The sequence below is a fragment of the Rhinopithecus bieti genome, unplaced genomic scaffold (assembly GCF_001698545.2).
Source record: "Rhinopithecus bieti isolate Rb0 unplaced genomic scaffold, ASM169854v2 scaffold_1304, whole genome shotgun sequence".
NCBI classification, from domain to species: domain Eukaryota; kingdom Metazoa; phylum Chordata; class Mammalia; order Primates; family Cercopithecidae; genus Rhinopithecus; species Rhinopithecus bieti.
The window spans coordinates 651833-672765 of NW_016803307.1; the positions used below are offsets into that span (position 1 = coordinate 651833).

At 39.2% G+C, this 20933-nt stretch overlaps 1 protein-coding gene across 1 annotated transcript; it reads left to right on the forward strand.

Moving 5' to 3' along the window:
* Window positions 1-203: 203 nt before the first annotated feature.
* Window positions 204-20255, forward strand: KLHL31 (kelch like family member 31). The gene is made up of 3 exons (XM_017872872.1): window positions 204-400; window positions 10681-11885; window positions 13637-20255. The coding sequence occupies exons 2-3, from the start codon at window positions 10714-10716 to the stop codon at window positions 14367-14369; spliced, it is 1905 nt and encodes a 634-aa protein (XP_017728361.1). The 5' UTR covers window positions 204-400; window positions 10681-10713; the 3' UTR covers window positions 14370-20255.
* Window positions 20256-20933: the final 678 nt, after the last annotated feature.

Here is a 20933-nt window from a genome sequence, read left to right on the forward strand (position 1 = left end):
CGAGTTAATTTTCTTTCCTCTCACACAGGTTGATTGAGCTCTTGACTTTCTTTCTTTCTTTTTTATTTTTGAGCAGCCGGTCAAGTCAAGAAACCCAACCCCTCTCCACCAACCGGAGCCCCGCCCCCTGCCCCCGGCTGGCCCGGAGAGTTGAAGGCCAAAGAGGAGGGCGCTCGCTGCTGTGCTCCCGGCCAAAGCGCAGGCTCGGCCTGCCTTATCCAGTGGGACGGCAAAGGGTCACTCTAAAAATTGCTGCAGCCGGGTCTTGTCAGGTGGCTGCTGGTGGCTCCCCACTGGATTTTCCTTCTCCCTCTCTCTGTCTCCACAGATCCCTTCCCAAGAGGAGTCTCCTGCTAAAACTTCATCATCTCCAGTTGACCTGCCACTTCACCCAAGGAGGGTAAGGAGCTGGGACCAGAGTCTCCAATTCCTGCCTTCTGGATCCTGGGGTGTGTGTGGATGTGTGGGTGGGAGAGGGTGGGCTGAGTGTTTGTGGTTGTAGAGCTATTTTACTGAAGGGAGTCTACAGCTGGGTCAGGTGGTTCATGTCCCTAATCTGAAGTTGGGAGACAGAAAACATTTTTTTGAAATCTGAGAAATGTAGTGTGTTAGGAGAATGTCACAGTAACAGAAATGCATGACAGTGATGCACTATAAACGTAAAACCACCTGTAATTTCTAACAAAAATTCTAAATCTCTAAAGCTTAAGATATATTTTTCTTTCACTACTTTATGGAGAAGGAGAAGGAGGGAAAATTCTTAGGCTTTGTTCACAAAGTTTAGAATTCTATCTTTATTTTTATCAAGAATCATTTTAACATTCGGTACTGATCAGTTTGGATAAAATGTTACCAGTTTTAACTAAATCTGTAGCACAAATATCAGACAACTCTGAATTCCCAGAAATATAACCTATTGACAAAATGGAAATATCCTTTCTGGAAAAAAGAAAAAAAAACCAAATTTGTTGTTTGGCTAAAAAATAGGTATTTGTCTTAAATGTGCACATGTCATTATGCTGACATATATTTTATATTTAAAATCATGTTGGAAGTGTAATGGTAAAGTGGAAACCACCCCCCGCCCCCATCACCCCGAGGCTGGACTTAAAATGGCAAGCGACAGAAGCCAGGAGGGTTTCTATTCTTGGAGGTAGGGCTGATGAGCCCCGACAGATGCAGCGATAGGAATGTGGCCAGGACAGGGAGCAGGAGCAGCTGATTCGCCCCTTTGGCAAAAAGACATTCTGGGATCCCAGTTCATACTGGCATGAGAGTGACAGTGACACTTTAGCACACATGGCTTTTCAGCTTGCCCTGTTGTGGACTCTCTCCCAGGAAGCATGGGTGCAGGGCAGTGGGAAGGAAAATGTTCTCAAATATGAAGTAACAACTCTTTTCTGTAACCAGTTCTGGGGGCCTTCTTCTGGAATCAGTTGGGGCCAGGAAGAATTTAAGTGCCATGCTTTCACAAGGACTTGCCCACTTACAGACAAGGGTCCAATTATGTGCCATCGTTTGGCAGTGTTATTCTCAGTCCAGTCATTTTGGATCTATTTCGGGTTACGGATCTCATGAAAACGCGGAGCCCACTGTGTGGAAAGTACACATAAACACATGCACACAGTATGTTTCAGACTATCCCATAGGACTCATGGACTCACCTGATACCCAACCTAGATCAGGAATGCCAGGTACAAGTCAGATCATCCAGCTACATTCAAATTTCAGGTAAGCTACAAATCAACTTTTAGTATAAGTATGTCCCCAACACTGCCTGGGATGTACCTATACTAAAATATGGTTCATAGTTTATCTGAAATTCACATGTAACTTGACATCTTGTATTTTTATTTGCTAAATCTAGCTGTTCAGACCCAGACATATAGATCCCATGTAAAGAAACCTTGTCTCAGTCAGTTCATCCCTATCTGATAATGAGTAGATTCTAGAGATATGGAAGGCCATATTAAAGGGACATTTGATGTAGGAACAGATTTTGACAATTCTGACAGCAAAAGTCAGCTGTGTATTCATAACTCTCTGCAAAATTATAGAAGCAAAAGTAATGCATCTCTTTGTTTGACAGATGATTAAACTGAAATCCTGATAGGTTGAACGTTCTGAAATAGGTCTATCAAGCAGTTAGAGCAGAATGAACACCAAAACCCAATTTTCAGTTCTGTGATGATTAAAAACTCAATTTCTAACCTCCTCTCCCTCCAATACACAAAATACTAGGAAAGAAAAAGAGCCACTTTACTAAAGTTTTCAACAAAACCCAAACAAAAACTTTTGTACTGTGTCCTTGTGTCCTATATCCAGCCTTAGAGAACAGAATTGTAGTTAACTTTGTGCATAGAGTCTGTATTCTTTATAGATAAAGTTAGGCACAGTCTCTAGCTAAGTGGAACCATATGAAATTGAAAGTATTTGCTTTTAAACAAAAAATGATAATTTCATATTCAGTCTAATACTTCTAAAGGAAGTGCTTGATTGTCTGATAAACAAAGCCATGCAAGCCCTCCTTGTCCCTATTTATTTGGCTTATCTAATCTATTGGATTTTCACATTCTTACTACCCTTGATAAGATAAAGAAATCCACAGGATCGATGTGTCCCCAAACAAATTTATTTTACATTCAAAAAGGTAACTCTTTTATTCCAGTATTTGGAACCAGAACGAACCATTTCATGTTCTCCATATCAAAATTTTAATTTTATAAACACCAACTATGCCTTGCACTATCTCTATCCTCCCGTGTTAGAAAAAGCTAACTTTTAACCTACTACAGTTTTTATCCTACCCTGGATTTAAAGAAGACAATATAGGGGGCCAGGGTTTCCATGGGTTTGAATTTTTGCCCCAGCACACACTGTACACTTACTTATGTGATCTTGGACAATTTTTTTTTACTCTTTCTGATTCTTAATTTCTTCATTTTTAAAATGAACATAATATAAGCTAACTTTTAGGATATCTGTAATATTTAAATTTAAAAACTAAAATTATGTAAAGTACTTAACCCAGGGCCCAGCACATAGTACACTCTCAATTAATAAATGCTAGCTATATAACTGTCTTTTTAGGTGAAAATGGAGCTATCCATTTACATTAAATACATAACACAGATTCCTGCTTGGTGATGTATATTTAAGAATTAATATACTTAAATTTGGCAGATAGAAAAGATGATGAACAATGTGATGATTTACATAATTCTACCCAACTGCTTATCAGGTGTTGAATACATGGCACTAGAAATGGCCCAAGAGCCAGGATCTGCAGTGGGCATGGGGAGGGGAGTGTGGAATTGCCTCTCTGTTACCCTTCTGCCCAGTTTCTAATAAGCAGCTCTTTCAGGGTAGTCAAGAGGCTGCTCTACGTGATAGCAGATAGAGCAGAGGGAGAGAGACTGTGGAGTTCATAGCCAGGGAAGGTGAATTCTCTTCCTCCACAGAATGAAAGGATAGCTCAAATAGCATAGGGATCCTTCTACAACCCTCTGCATCCTGTGCAAAGTCTTTTCTTTGACCCAAAAAGGGAAGGGACTGGCAGTGCCTCCAAATAGCTGTTCATCCCATTACACAACCTCAGCTGCTGTGGCTAAACCTGCTCCTCCTTCCAGAATTCCTACTATGGTAGGAACAGTGTGAAAAGTGCAAGCCACCAACAGTCCTGGCGGAAGCTTGTAAAGTTCTTGCTCCCTTTGATCCCAAAAGGCAACATGTTAGAGCCCCCCTTAGGTAGCCAGGGAGAACCAAGCCTGATATGATTTAGGAAAAATGGAGAAATGGCCTTCACACTCTCCCAGCCATGGGCAGTTTAGCAAAGATGCATGCATTGCCATGCAGACCATAATCCGAGTCAAAGCCCTCCCTAGGGTATAGTAATCATATCCTGGCTGATGGCCCTAGCTACCAAGCTTGGGCCCTGGCTACCAAGCTTGGGACGCCCTGAGCAGCTGACAGTAAGACATTCACTCTGTTAAAAAGAAAAGAAAGAGAGAGAGCTTAAAAATAAAAATAAAAAATAAAAAAAGAATAAGTAAAACCCTCATCCAACTTTGCAAAGTTAAAATATTAATTGAATCAAAAAGAATGGAAAGTTTCAAAATGTATTGCTCAGCATGTAAGTTATACTCTATATATGAACACATACATGTAACTCATTTTGGTAACACCTCTTCCTCACAGCCACATTTTGACTGTCATTGTGACCATCATTGATGATAACCTAGGAGTACATGGTGAACATTTGTAACATTGTAGAAAAAAACAGTGAGAGTTCCTGTAAGAACTGCTCCGACTACATGTTCACATGTGACCTGGTTACTGGTTAATATGTTTTTAAAAATACTCAATTTTTTTCCAGTCATCTATTAGCCCGTATCATCAGCCTCAAAGCCCAGCACTATGACCAAATTAGCAAATGGAAGTGAATTAAATTGTTCCACTTTCCTTTCCTGTGCATATATATTACTTTGCTGGCCTTTTATGACTTCTTTCCTTGAAGATTGCCCTTGCTCTTAACTTAAACATGATTGTGGAAAAATCCTGGTTCATCAAGTGGTATGCTGTGTGTTTAGGCGGGTGTGCGTTTGTTTGCACCCAGTGTGATATGCCTTGTGTCTGTATCCAGAAAGGCTCCAATGTGAGGGGCCTGGAGAGTTTGTTGAAGCCTTTCCTGTATGCCCCATGAGAACTTAGCCTCTGATTTCTGATCCCCCATAAAGAGGGAGCTAGTCTTTTCTGTAACAGGGCCTGCAGCACAAGATGGGACTTATTAATTATTAGTTGACCACAGTTCTCCTCAAGTTGAGAAAAGCAGTGGATTTGGGAGATGCAGGAGCAGGGCCACAGGCAGAGCATTTGTTAGGACATAGGAACAAATGAACAACTCTGCAGCCCTGAAGTCAACATCAGAGCTTTGCTCAGCTTCAAAGGAATGATCCTGATCCTCTGGTTCCTCTGAAGGATCTGCAGCAGTGTCCTTATTGGAGGAGCATGGCACAGAGTGAGAACACTTGGGTGGGTGGGTGGACAACCTTACCTATGAGTTACAGACCCGGCAATGAGATATCATGGTAGCTCTAAAGAAAGACTGAATTTATGAGTATAGATAGGAAAATCTGGCCACAAAAAAGTTGCTTGCAGGCTTTGATTTCAACGGTTTCTTTTCTTGAGACAAAGTCTCGCTTTGTTGCCCAGGCTAGAGTGCAGTGGTGCAATATTGGCTCACTACAACCTCTGTTGTCTCCCAGGTTCAAGTGATTCTCCTGCCTCAGCCTCCCGAGTAGCTGGGATTACAGGCGTGCATCACCACGTCCAGCTAATTTTTGTATTTTTGGTAGAGACGGGGTTTCGCCATGTTGGTCAGGCTGGTCTTGAACTCCTGGCCTCAGATGATTCACCCACCTCGGCCTCCCAAAGTGCTGGGATTATAGGAGTGAGCCATGGCACCCAGCCTGACTTCAAGTTTCTTAAATGGTCTACTGCCTGTTCCTCTCCTTCTCCCCACTTTGGAGAAAGCTAAGTAAGCCAATTACCTCTAAAAAGTAATTTCACAGGCTCTAAAAGGCTTCTTTTAATTAAAATATATATATAAATACATATGTGTGTGCATATGTGTATCTATCTATATGTTTTCAGTAACGTTATAGATTACCTGAACAACATTATCAATTGCCCTGATTATAATGTTCTATTTATAGAACATTATACCCAACAATTGCAGAATACAAATTCTTCTGAAATGTATGTGGTATATTCAGCAAGTCAGTACATATATATGAATATATGTATTCTACAAATTCTGATAGAAATTTATACGTGAATCATAGAAGGACACTTATTTATAAAACAAAAACCATGCATATCTGGGAAAAAGAGTAGATCTGCCCATTAACTGGTTAGCTTGGATTCATTTGTCAGACTAGTTAATGTATTACCCAGAGGGATCTTAGAGAAATAGGACGTGGGCAAGAGAATATAAAGAAAAAGAGGGGCATGGAAGTTCCCGTGAGTGGAATAGGCCAGGGCTCGGTCAACAGTGGGAACACCAGGAGTAGCATGAAGGTCAGGCAATGGAGGAAAGAGAAGCCATCAATAGGAAGTAAGAGAAAGAAAATGGAGACAGAGAGAGCTTTTACTGATTTCACCATTTCGTCTAGCCTCAAGTTGTGCTCTCTCTTCCTGGAGATTTCTTAGTCCTTCCGGATTGCATATGAATTTACCAGGTTCGAGCCTTCTTGGCATCCAACCTCCTGTATGTATTGACGAACATTACTTGCCCAACTATCTCCCTCATGACCTCAGCCATCTCTGAATGCATGTGACAGGCTGAGTCACGCCTCCCTGCTTCAACTTGAAACATTTCTTCTACTTCTAATAACCTTCTCCCTCCTATACATGCTGCTCTTTAAAACCCTTCAGTTACCAAGACCCAACAAGATTTATGTTATCTGCAAAACCTCCCATTCTAACACCACCCCACCACAATAGTCCTTTTTATTTGAATCCTTAAATCCAGATACACAATCTGTTCCATGTACTCTGTTGTTTTGCTCACCTAACCTATAACTAAATGCCCCAAGTTTTCTGAACTTTTGGGGTTAGCCCTACCTATCAAAATAAAAAACTATTTCTCAGGCTGTGTATTTGCATGTATTCCCTTTCTCTCCCTGGCGTTTTTAAAAATCTCGTAGAAATATTTACATGTTCCAGAACTCTTCCCTTGGTTGCTGTTTGCCACTTCTTTTCTGAGTCACTATGTGACTGTCCCATATTGCCTCCTGCTCCTCATGACTGCTTGTCCATGATGTGGTGGCTTTCTCTGATTCACTTCACTCTAAAGCTTAAACAGGCTCCTTTCTTTATTCCCAAAGACAACTAACAAAGGCTATTGCTTGTCATGAAAATGGTTCAAATTTTTTTGAACATTCACTTTTTGTCAGATACTCTGCAAAATGCTGTTACAGACATTTCCTCATTAGGCTTTCATTGACAACCCTAGAGGCAGGCACTGTTATTATCTTCTCTTAAGAAATAAGTCAATGGAGACTGTAAGAGGCTACGTAATCTATCAGGCTAGGTAATCTATCAAAAGTCACATGGAAGATAAGTAGTAAAATTGGTATTTATGTTATATTTTCATTGTCATTCTATTTGAAATATTATCAAAATTTCTCCTGTGATTTCTTTTTTGACTCACAGATAATGTAAAAGGAAATTGTTTAATTTTCAAATATTGAAAATTAAATGGTTTCCCTAGACAGCTTATTGTTATTAAATTCTCATTTAATTCCATTTGGATCAGAAAGTATGCTAAAATATTAAGATCTCTCTGTAAATATTATGTGTATATCAAACAAATTGAAATAGCCAAACAGCTACTGCCCTGAGCTTCTCTGAGTCCCTCTCACCCTTCCATCCTCTCCTGGGTCTCTTATCTAGTGACTGAAGAATTACACAGTGTACCCTAGGGAGTCACTGGGACCCAGGTCCAGCACTGTGGCCTGAATCCATTTTAGTTAGTAGACGTCCTGTTTTATCAGTAATTAATATTTTAAATATCACCCTCACATGCTACTTATGAAACAACATCTTAATGATGGATAACAGAATATTTAGCATTTCAGTTTGAGGCACTCAGATTACACCTCAGACTCAGGATTTCCTCTAAAACAATGAGCATTTACAAGCCCTGTATCTATATGAATTTAAAAAAATGGGCCACAGGAGTTCTTCCAGGAACACAGACAGGACTTTCCCCCCAAAATTTACTCTGCTGTGCTTACCTAACTCCTTATTAATATTTTGCATTTGCCATGTCTTGTCTCGCTAGTATAAATTACATCTGCTACGGCTCCATCATTCCCAGCGCTGTGCTGCCCACACCAAGATGGATATCTGATAACCGCTTGCTGACAAATATTCAAAAGTTTCTTCCAGAAAATCCAACAAGGAAACACTCAACACATAAATTAATACATTTGAGCATTAAAATGATAGTGGGTTCATAATCTATTTTCACAAGGTAAGGACACATTTTGCATTGTTTGCAAAAAAAGAATGAAGGATATATGTGCTATAGTCTTGTAAAAAATATAAATGTGAATACGATAACTGGAGCTTAAAGAAGAAAACAAAAGCCCTGGAAAAGAAATAGACCATCTCTATTTTCTGCCTACCTGCTACTCTTCTTCTACATGAGTAGGAACAGGAGCAAATACAATAGAAGGGCTACAAAATTACTTTAACACATACACCACCCATCAAATTGATAACCCTTCAAGGAGAGCCAAAGCTGAGTTTTACCCCTGAGGATGAAATTACAGTTGGATTTAAAACATACACCACCCCTCCCCCACCCCCGCATACACACACACACAACAAAAACAAAAAATTGTAAACCACCTAAATACATAAATGCTTATCAACAGGATAATAGTTGAACAATGTATGATATACCCTTACTATGTGTTATTATGCACCGATTTTAAGGAATGAGGTGGATTTATACATATACTGCTATGGAAAGATGTACATGAGTTACTGCTAGTGAAAAGAGAAAATTGTTGAATAATTAGTATAAACCTGTTTTGATATAAGTTTTCTGTAGTGTTATGTTGGAGCTGGTTTACACTGGCTCACAAGAGCTGATTGTTGAATTTTCAAAAATTTAGCAAGCTGATTGTTAAGCAGTTGATAGCTTGAAATCAGCCATGATGAGTGTATTTGCACCAAAGAAATCATCAGATTAGACTGGGCAAGATGGCTTATGCCTGTAATCCTAGCACTTTGGGAGGCCAAGACAGGTGGATTGCTTGAGCCCGGGAGTTTGAGACCAGCCTGGGCAACATGGTGAAACCCATTCTCTTAAAAAAAAAAAAAATACAAAAAACATAGGCAGGCATGGTGGCATGCACCTGTAGCCCTAGCTATTCAGGAGGCTGAGGTGGGAGGATTGCTTGAGTCCTGAAAGTCAAGGCTGCAGTGAGCCAAAAATCACACCACTGCACTCTAGCCTGGGTGATAGAATGAGACCCTATCTCAAAAAACAAAAGGTTAAAAATACTTGTTTTCCCAGTCTGTTGCTTGCCTTTTAAAGAGTCAGTTTTGTTTCATGTTTTTATTTTTCTATATTCTGATATTTCAGTCTTTCCTTTTATGGCTTCTGGATTTTGTGTCAGCTGAGAAGGGGCTTCCCTACCCTAAGATATAAAACAAAACAAAACAAGATCCCTAGCTTGTTCCGGTTGATATAAGTTTGTGTGTGTGTATATGTTACTTAGATATTTAATTCATCTGGAAGTTATTTTAGTGAATATATAGAGTAGGAAATCAGTTGACCTAATGCTATCATTACAAGTTCTTGCCCATTGATTTTTAAGCGCCACATTTATCCTATATATATTATCCTAATATATATACTCACACACATACACTATATAAATATATAAATAAGCACACACATATATACTGTGTATATCTATACACACATATACGGGTTTCTACCCTTTATTTTGTTCTGGTGAATTTAGAGGTTTCTACCTCTTATCTTATTCCACTGAATTTCTTTTATTCCTGATCCAAAATTTTAGTTCCTCTAATTTTTTACATCTGGTAAGAATTCCTTTATTTTTAAAGAATATTCCTAGATGTTCTTTTATACTCACTCCCTCAGTTAAACTCTGAAACCATTTTATTGATTTCCAAAAAGAAAAAAAACTTATAGAGGTAGCAATTAAAATTTCACTGAATTGACATCCATCTCTTCATATAGGACTGTAGAGTCCCTCTCTGTTAAATCCTCTGGCAAAATCTGATAGTACTTATCATACGTGTCTCACTAAATTCGAGTCAAGTATGTATATCTCTTAAAATATAACAGGTTTCATTGCTACTGCAAATGAAATAATCTTTCCATAATATTTTATATATTTCATATGGATTCCTGAATTTTAGTATTTTACTGAGGAAAATCTTCAGAGTGTTTGTAATTCACTTTTTCATGAGAGTAAACTAAACCCTTTAAATTATAATTAACTACTATTCTACTGTATAGCTCAATCAGAAAAGGTTGGCTGGGTACAGTGGCTCACATCTGTAATCTTAACACTTTGGGAGGTGGAGGCGGGCAGATCACTTGAGGCCAGGAGTTCGAGACCAGCCTGGCCAACATGGTGAAAACCCATCTCTACTAAAAATACAAAAATTACCTGGGCATGGTGGTACACACCTGTAGTCCCAGCTACTTGGGAGGCTGAGGAAGGAGAATCGCTTGAACCCGAGAGGCAGACGTTGCAGTGAGCCGAGATCATGCCACTGCACTCCAGCCTGGGCAACAGAGAGAGGTTCTGTCTCAAAAAAAGAAAAAAAAAGAAAAAGAAAAAGAAAGAAAACGTGGTCACTTTTCTGTATAATTACTTGGCAATACAGTTATGGAGAGATTTCATTTGATAACATAAATCTTCCTAGAATTGCCTTCAATGTTTCATGCTGAAGTAACCTATCTGTAAAACATGCATCTAGTTTAATATGTCTTTAAATCTATTTTTTAAAATTAATCTATTTTATGCCATGAAAACTATTATCTTATGAAAAACTTTCTCAGTGTAGTATTTCAAAGTCCAAAGCAGAATTAAAATAAAACTATGTCTTTTTTTCTTTTTTTAGCAAGCTCTTGCCTGTGACAGTGTATTTGCCAACATGGCACCCAAAAAGAAGACTGTCAAAAAGAACAAAGGCGATATCAATGAGATGACTATAATCGTAGAAGATAGCCCCCTAAACAAACTGAATGCTTTGAATGGGCTCCTAGAGGGAGGCAATGGCCTTAGCTGCATTTCTTCTGAACTAACAGATGCTTCTTATGGCCCCAACCTCTTGGAAGGTTTAAGTAAAATGCGGCAGGAAAACTTCCTATGTGACTTAGTCATTGGTACCAAAACCAAATCCTTTGATGTTCATAAGTCAGTGATGGCTTCATGCAGTGAGTACTTTTACAACATCCTGAAAAAAGACCCGTCAGCTCAGAGGGTGGATCTCAATGATATCTCACCACTAGGCCTGGCCACTGTCATTGCTTATGCCTACACTGGAAAGCTCACTCTCTCCTTATATACAATAGGAAGCATTATTTCTGCCGCTGTTTATCTTCAGATCCATACTCTTGTAAAGATGTGCAGTGATTTTCTGATACGGGAGATGAGTGTTGAGAATTGCATGTATGTTGTTAATATTGCTGAAACATACTCCCTAAAAAATGCAAAAGCAGCAGCCCAGAAATTTATTCGGGATAACTTCCTTGAATTTGCAGAATCGGATCAGTTTATGAAACTTACATTTGAACAAATTAATGAACTTCTTATAGATGATGACTTACAGTTGCCTTCTGAGATAATAGCATTCCAGATTGCAATGAAATGGTTAGAATTTGACCAAAAGAGAGTAAAATACGCTGCAGATCTTTTGAGCAATATTCGCTTTGGTACCATCTCTGCACAAGACCTGGTCAATTATGTTCAATCCGTCCCAAGAATGATGCAAGATGCTGATTGTCACAAACTTCTCGTAGATGCTATGAACTACCACTTGCTTCCATATCATCAAAACACATTACAATCTAGGCGAACAAGAATCCGAGGCGGCTGCCGAGTCCTCGTCACCGTTGGGGGACGCCCAGGCCTTACTGAGAAGTCCCTTAGCAGAGACATTTTGTATAGAGACCCTGAAAATGGGTGGAGCAAGCTTACAGAAATGCCAGCCAAAAGTTTTAATCAGTGTGTGGCTGTGATGGATGGATTTCTTTATGTAGCCGGTGGTGAAGACCAGAATGATGCAAGAAATCAAGCCAAGCATGCAGTCAGCAATTTCTGCAGGTACTTGATCTTTTATCAGGAACTGAAATGGTTCAATATTATAGGGAAATAGCCCTAACATAGAAGTAAATTAATCTTGCTTATTAGCTTAGTCCATTGGCTTAGTAAATCAACAGTAATAGTAATGCCACCTTACGTATGTTCAGTACTTTATATTACATAAAGTGTGTTCATATATATTTTGCACTATAGATTCCTGAAGCAAGCCTGTGAGGTGGGCGGGGAAGATATAATTATTCTGATTTTACATATGAGAAACCTGATACCCAGAGAAGTTATAACACCAGTAAGCGGCAATTCACATTTACTCATTTCTAGTTGGGTACTCTTCACAATACACTGACTTTTGATAGAAATTAGGTACAAATTTAGTTTTTAACACTAAGTAGTAAGACAGAATAGAATAAAACAAAATTTATTTTAAGTGACTACTACTGACAACTGTCAAATTCATATTTGGCAAATAGAATGAGATCACTAAAACTGTGGCAGCTAATTCTTTTGAAATACTTATTTGAAAACCGAATAACAGAAAATGTGTCAATATTGTTGACACATATAGAAAAGAGTAAAAGAGTAAAACACATCCTTCAGAAAAATGGAATTCAAATGCCATATTATTTTATATATTTATGATTAAAAATTAAACTTCCATTTATATGAAATGTTCAGAAAATCATGCTTATATCATGGTAGTAGTATGAAGTCAAACGTAACTAATGAGTAAGATCTGAAAATTTGTGTAGCACTTCATGAAAAATATTCTTTATTATTCCATATGTGTGTATGCATTGAAAAGAACACAATTAACTGATTTTCAGTGTTTAATTTGTAACTATAGTTAAGTTCAATTTGGGAGTTACATGGGACAAAGACGAACATCAGACTGAAGGAGTGAGTTCTGTATTTACAATATTTCTGAACTATGTCAACAGGAAAGCATCAGTTCACTATGCTTATTTTGCTCCTGCTGAAAAGACACCTATTAGTACTCAAGTTGCTTTTTGAGGTATTGATTTCAGTGCTTATACATGGATAGTTCCAAGCACTGAAAAAATATACATATATTTATCCCTAAACTAAAAAGTCTTCTCTACTAATAAGTGCCGGAAAATAGAAAAGTATCCAAAGTTAAGCCTTTGATGATGCTTTTAGACATGAGTTCCATTGCTCTCAGTCTAACAGACAGGAGAAGACTTTGCTGAGTGGCTTGGGCTTTACTGTGGCAATGGCCAAGAGAGGTGTAGAAATAAGGGGTTTGCGAGAAATGGAGAAATCCAGTCAGTCAATTCGTATCTTAAACAGTGAGAGGGAGCTGGGAATGGCTGGCCTCTGAAGATATGCAGAATTGACTTTAATATAGCGGTGCCCTCCTCTGATCGCCACAAATGCCCAGTCTCCCCCGTGTGCACATCTCATAAATCCCGCTGTATGATAGATATTTGAATATGGAGGAAACGGGGGCTGAAAGCTCAGTCTCTGTGGGCTCTTCTCCAAGCGGCCCCATAAAGGGAGTGCTTATAAACGGAGGAAAGGCGGGGGCGAGGGGTAGTCAATGCCTGCTTTGTCTTTAACAAATGTCACACATTTTTACTGGCTGAGAGGGAAACGCCAGCCTCCAGGTGAGGAGCTGGACCAGGTCCTCGCCTCCTTGCAGGGGCAGTGTCAGGCTTCCCACTATGGTTTGCAGAGTAACATGGGGTCCCCAGCTGCCGCCGACAAAGCTGTTACACCTTCACTGTCATTTCCAGATACGATCCCCGCTTCAACACCTGGATACACCTGGCCAGCATGAACCAGAAGCGTACGCACTTCAGCCTGAGCGTGTTCAACGGGCTCCTGTACGCCGCGGGCGGCCGCAACGCAGAAGGAAGCCTGGCCTCTCTGGAGTGCTACGTGCCCTCCACCAATCAGTGGCAGCCGAAGACGCCACTGGAGGTGGCGCGCTGCTGCCACGCCAGCGCGGTCGCCGACGGCCGCGTGCTGGTGACCGGAGGCTACATCGCCAACGCATACTCGCGCTCTGTGTGCGCCTACGACCCGGCCAGCGACTCGTGGCAGGAGCTGCCGAGCCTGAGCACACCCAGGGGCTGGCACTGCGCGGTCACGCTGAGCGACAGAGTGTACGTGATGGGCGGCAGCCAGCTGGGGCCGCGCGGGGAGCGCGTGGACGTGCTCACCGTGGAGTGCTACAGCCCCGCGACCGGTCAGTGGAGCTACGCGGCGCCGCTGCAGGTGGGAGTGAGCACCGCGGGCGTCTCGGCGCTGCACGGCCGCGCCTACCTAGTGGGGGGCTGGAACGAGGGCGAGAAGAAGTACAAGAAATGCATCCAGTGCTTCAGCCCCGAGCTCAACGAGTGGACGGAGGACGACGAGCTACCCGAGGCCACCGTCGGCGTGTCCTGCTGCACCCTCTCGATGCCCAACAACGTGACTCGGGAATCCCGGGCCAGTTCGGTATCTTCTGTGCCAGTCAGTATCTAAGCCCAGGTAGACGAAGGGACGCAGAAAGAACACGTTATTTATTCATAGAGCCACGTGGTTAACCTCTGAGTTCGCGAAAAGGAAAATATTTAACATTTACTACACTGATTGTATTGTAAAATATGTCGAGGCACATGTCCTGATGGCTTTAAGTTCCTGGTATGGCATAATCTACCTCTGTCTTTTTTTTTTTTTTTTTTAGATCAAAATACAGGGCCACGGCCAACAAAAGAAACAATTTATTTCAGCGGCCACTGGGTGGCAGACAGAATTCGTTATAGGCACTGTTCCAAGGCAGCATGTTTCCTAAATGTATAGCGGTTACACCCACATTTGAGATTTTTTTCCTCTACACTTTAGTACACTTGACGTTTATGTAAGTGATTTCATGTTCAAAAGCTTATTTTCCTCTCTCTCTTTTTTCTTTAGGAAGTTGAAGATATTCATATAGATTTTATTTAAAAATGGAAATTGTCAATCTCCGTAAAGACTTAAGATCTAATTCTCTATTTCAACGCAATTTTTCCCCCATATGTGATTGAGTAAAGGATTTTGAAAGATATCCCATGACAACGTAATAAAGCTTAAAACAAGATCTGACCGAAAAGGAATAGGGATTCCACCCAGGGACCCTAAAGGTGATAACCTTTGCGTTAGCGGACATTTCTCTTTTTCCATGCCTCAGGCCCCAGTTTATTTTCTACCATAAAATCCTGCTCTCAATCAAGGAATTGATTTGAGTCATTTAATTTATAGTGTACATTTAAGTCATGTGGTTGTTTCAACTAGAAGGATTTGCATTTTATCCTTTGTCCTCTGTTAAAGAAGAATTTCACATACCCTGGGAGCCTTACCCTCACCGGAAAAGGTACACCAACCTGGTTAAAGACAACCTTGGCCCTAATGTACACCTGCAAAGATCACCAAATAAAACTATGTCGCTAAGGACCATTAGCTTGAAGCTTAGAGAACCTGAAGTTTATACAACTAATAACAATAATTTTATTTGCCCCAATCTTTTATAAGATAAGAATGAAAGAAACATTTGGAATTTGTAAATTTGGTAGTAACTGGATGAATGGGTTCTCCTGTTGATAAATGCCATTGTTTCCCATTTCATATGGATCCTCCTGATTTCTTAAGTAAAAATCAAACACTCATCTCACATATATAAAAATATATGCTCATTCTGTCCTATTTTTATTAATCTCATCTGCTCCAAATTAGCTTTGGATTTATAATCAAAGTGTATCCACTTGATAGCATTTTTCTTATATGTTTGCCAAGTTTTGGGGAAAGGGAATGACTGTAGTAAATGATACATATTTTCCTTTTTTATAATTTATCACTTTATTCTTTGACAGTTTATTTGTTTTGGAGAGGAAGTGGCCTATCAGTTATGGGTTATGTGCAATTGGATTTTGAAAAATAAAACAAGCTATTTAGGAATTGAACATGAGTTATATGGAAATATAATTTGGTTTTCATTCATCTCATCCTCTCCACCTTGTGTAGATAGGTTGTTGCTAGAGTTATGATATTTATTTCTAAAATATGTTATCTGAACTGTGAAAAGTGGTTCATATAGTACACTTTGTGGAACAATTTTATATCATTGCCCCTTTTGAAAAGTTCAGTCTCTGGGTATTTAATGATAACACTCAGGTAATGGCTACAAACGCTGTAAATTAAGAACAAGACATTATTAATGTAAAAGCACTGGGCTGTTTCCTTATCCCACACAAAGAATCTTTTACCTTGGTATATGTGGATATGGTATATTGCCTTGGTGTATGTATATGTGTGTATACGCACACACTCATACAACTGAGAAGCCTATAGTATACGGTTAATTTTTAGAGAAAAGGTGTTTTATTGTGGACTACAGATCGTAAGTGGGCGAATAGATATAATTCCTTGATGCACACTAATAGATGTGTTCCCATTGACATCTTAGAAGTATTGTATGAAAAGGAGGACCTAGGGCTTGAAATGAAATGAGAATCAATCAGTTGTAACATTACATGATGGAATAATGAGAAGAGATACTGAAACTAGAGGATTTTTCATCTATCAAAGCTTGATAAAATAGGTTGTGCAAAAACTTGGCAGTGGCTTTCTAGAGATGAAACTGGAGACATGTTAGAGCTGGAAAAATCATTTAAAATTACTATTTAACTTATTTTCTCCATTGTTTATCTGAAAACTCAGAAAATCGACATATGTGAGCTTACCAGATTCTTAGGTACATTGCTGTTCCCTCTTCTGCTTCAACAGTTAGGAAAATAAAGACCAATATGAATTTGGAATGTTAGAATTTCTGACATACCACATTGGCGAGGAGTATGGAATGTAAAGGCTGATGAAAGTTTCATATCCTGGAACATCTTGCATTGCCAATTGAAAGACATAAAAGTATGCAGAATCAAAATAATGTGTGTCCCCTTTCATGTATAAGCGAAACATATTCTTTAAACCAACTATTGAAGCAGTTGCTGCTAGAAACCTAGTTTCTCCAGATTTCCCAAGTGGAAAATATTTAGTATGTTTTTAAGCTTACATTCAATTACTCTCCAGAATCTTAGGACCCAACCATATACTTCCTTTTATTTTTTATTAAAGAAAAGGACTTGTTATTTTTGTAACGTCTGAGTCCTGTGATCAAATAAAAGCATCAGTTCAATGTATCAGAGAAATTGCATGTTCCCCAGCAGCTGAAATAATAAAATTCAAGCTCTCTTTTTCCGAATGGGCCAGAGACCTGATGAGCAAGTCTCCAGGAAGCCAAACTTTAACATAGTTTGTCCATTTTTAGTTAGGTTCTCGGTGCCAAGTTGTCATCCCTGATGCATTAGTTGCTTTCAGTGCACTGAATGAATTTTATTTTTACTTCCTATATTGTAAGAATGGTTTTGAATAGAAGGACAGTGATGGTACAGATTCCTATAATTTTAAAATATGATCAGATGGTAGTGAAGTGTTATGAGTGAGGAGGTATAATTGATGCCATAAGAAAGTGAGTACTGAAAGGTTCTATGATTTAAGGTAGAGCAGCAGTTGTAGTAAGTGTATTTTACAAATACACATGAAAATAGAAGTTTACCTGGAAATATGTATGTTCTAAAAGGTCAACTTTTTAATTTTATTTTTTTGCTAGTTATCCTGGCCAAGTGTCTTCAGAACTCATCCAAGTTACTAGGCGAAAGAAACTAAAATCACCTCATTAGTTTTTTTCCGTTAGTTACAACCAAATGAATTTATGTAATCTCTGAATGAGCTAGATCCCTATTCCAGCCACTGATGAATAGGTTCTCCAGCACAAGGCAGCATTAAAAGGAATTACTTTTCAGTATTTCTTTTCATGCCAAAAAAACCTACAGCATAATTTTCCAAACAGTGCTCTATTGGTAATTATGAGAATTAAACACGCTAAAATATTAAAGATTTACCCTCCAGCACATTCGTTGGGTAAAGACCATTTAATTTGCCCTCTCAGGGAATTTGAAATAAATTATTTGTCTTGGATATTCTTTAAAACTTTTTATTTATTCAGCGAATTTTGGCAAAAAAAAATTTCATTTGCTTAAAACATTCTGGTACTATGTAAGGAACAACGAACTAAAATGTATGCAGTGTTATTTTGTAATCTCATCACTATCAATAAAGCTGCATTCAATAAGACCTTAGTCAATGACTAAATATGGGCAGTTTTGAAATATCCTTTCTCTGATGATTGGGGTGTTTGGTTTTTTCTCTACTTAGTTTTCATGATGATTCACCTAGACGAAACAACAACAAATGACAAGTAATTGAAAAAATGTTTCAACAGCTTGAAGACTAGTGAAAGAAAAAGGTATAAAACATCAATAGAGACTTGCTTTGTAACTCAGAGAAAAGCCCAACTCTGGTCTAGCTCAGCCCTGACTATTTAGAAGTCATAGGTTAAGTGTGGTTTATCTTCCCATTTCCACCCTGACCACAGCCAGCTTGTCACAGGTGCATCATCATTTGCAACAAAACGTTTTAGGAAATAAAATCTCATTGTTGTGTAGACAAGCCCTTACAGCCTTTCTCGTCTACCTTACCCCTCCAAATGAGAAAGTAAAATGTAACCAACATAAGATGCTCCACCTTTGATCTAATTTAGTACTTAAATAATAACATTCAGTTGAGGCTATCAAATCTAGGAAATTCTAAATGGCAGCAATGTTTTTCTTAAAATTCTCCAAGCCTGGTAATCATATAAATATACTAGACTAGCCTCAAACACAAAACAAATGGTGCCACATTCCAAATTTTGAGCATACCAGCCAGATGCCTCAGAGTTTCTTTGCGTTTTCTTTAAACTCCCACATTACTCCAAGCTTCCCTACAGATTTGTACGGCCTCCCACAACAATCTTGGGGATGTCTCCACTCTCAGTTACAGTGGGAAACTAAGCAGGATCTTTTTTTGCTAGGCCAGGTATAGACAAGATCTATGCCCTCTCCAGGCTTCAGCACTGTGCTGAATTCTATCTATATCTCTTTGGCCAGAACAGCCATCCAGCCTACTTAGATGAAAGGGAGCTATGAAAAAGGTCTTCATGTCCAGGAGGAAAGGTAAAGTTTTCATATAGCATTGTCTCTGCCCAATGAATGGCTAGTCATCTTCATACCTGGTTATCAAAGGAGCAAGGAGCTTCCCAGTCAAAATGCTTCCCCTCAGCCACACTGCTCTGGCTCTGATCATACCATAACAATGCTCTCCTCTCCCTTTCCTGGGTCACAAGACATGTACTCAGCTCCCCTATTATACCTTGCCTTTTTCCTTCTGAAGAACAAGCCCAGACAACTCTTGCAGACTTTTCTCAATTCAGTGCCCTTACAGGTCAAGAGCATGTATTAAATGTATTCTGCCAGCCTTGAGTGTTTGCACAAATCCGGTTCCCAACAGCCATCAAATAAACCCCTCCTTCCCTGGGTCTCCTTGTTCTTCTGTTTCTGGAATTGTCTTAATTCTTCTTGATCTAAACTCTTCTAAAAGAATGTTGAGTGAAAATTCTACATCTGTGACTTCATTCCTGCCATTCTAGCCATACTAGCAGGTTCCCAATACATGACAATTTGGGGAGAAGAGAACACATGCAGAGTCTAAAAGAGGACATACACGCATCTGTTCTTAATCCCCATTAACAGAAGAGGATTCCTGAAAGAAAAAGGGGGAAGGAAGCTAAATGGTGGTAATCTCTGAAGTTTTATTCTGCAATATTAATGAAACGTTTCCATTTATTGCAGAGTTCCAGACTGAAAAATGATTTATATCATTACAATTCTGCATATGAGTAGCAAAGAAAATTCTGTATGCCAAAAGAATCCTTTGCTGTTTAACAAATGTTCATTAGACATAATTATTTCCCAGCCTCATGCCCCTGATCATATTCTGTCTTTCTCTGCCCTGCTCTGTGCTCCGTCCCCTAGGGACTACATCATCCAGACTCAAGCTCTTTGGCCGCACATTTTATTCATCTAACGGGAGGTATCAGAAGGAGGTCAGAGGGCAGAAGCAAGTGGTTGGGATTTTTTTCTGCCCTCTTCAGGCTTCAGCACTGTGCTTCTGGCCTAGGCTGTAACTCTCAACAGCTCCAGCCCAATGGCCTTTCCTCCCTGGTTCAAATCTCACCGTGCCTACGTGCCATCATAGTTTACCACCTCTGGATATTTTCCTGTTGATTTATGTTCTGCCATCCCTTTTAGAATACAATCCTTAAATGTGAAAATTTTGTCTCATTCACAGATGTACCTCCAGTGTCTAGAGTCATGCCTGGTGTATAGTAGGAGATCAATTTTTTATGTGTGAAGTAAGTAAGTGAATGACTGAATAAAACAGTAAAACCATCATGACCTACTGCTTGCTGATCTCTATTCCAATATTACTCATTTATTTAATCAACAAATACTTATTAAGCATCTACTGCATGCAAAACACTTTCCCTTATCCCAGGAATCACTAGAGGGAAGCACATTAAAGTACACAACCATGATAACTAGGACTTTTCCAAACTAGCTGCAAGCCAAAAATTAAATTGTTAAGACACATTACAGGTGAAAGGAGTTATGCAACCAACACTTCCCATTTCTTAAAAAAAAAAAAAAAAAAACTCAAAAGATTGATATCTCTGTAGCTATGTCCCCTTTAAAATTTTTTAAATTACATACATCCTCTCTCCAATTGCCAATTCTTCAAACACAGGTTAGAACTAGCTTCATCATTTAGCTAGTAAGCATTTATTCGGTGTTTACTAAGTACACACACATACAGACACATCATTTAAGTGTGAGTGTGTACGTTTATACATATATTCTCTGTGTGTGTGTGTGTGTGTGTGTGTGTGTAAAATATGTAGCCTTATGCTTGCATTCTGAAATTAAGAGCCATTATGATTACATCACCTTATCTCATATGAGAGCTAAACAAGTTAATAGGTAAAGTTCATTTCTTTAAATACTTCTCATGGGCAGCCATGTTTTCAGAGACATGGAGAAACCCAAGAAAGTAAAGCCTACACACGAATATCCAGGGGCC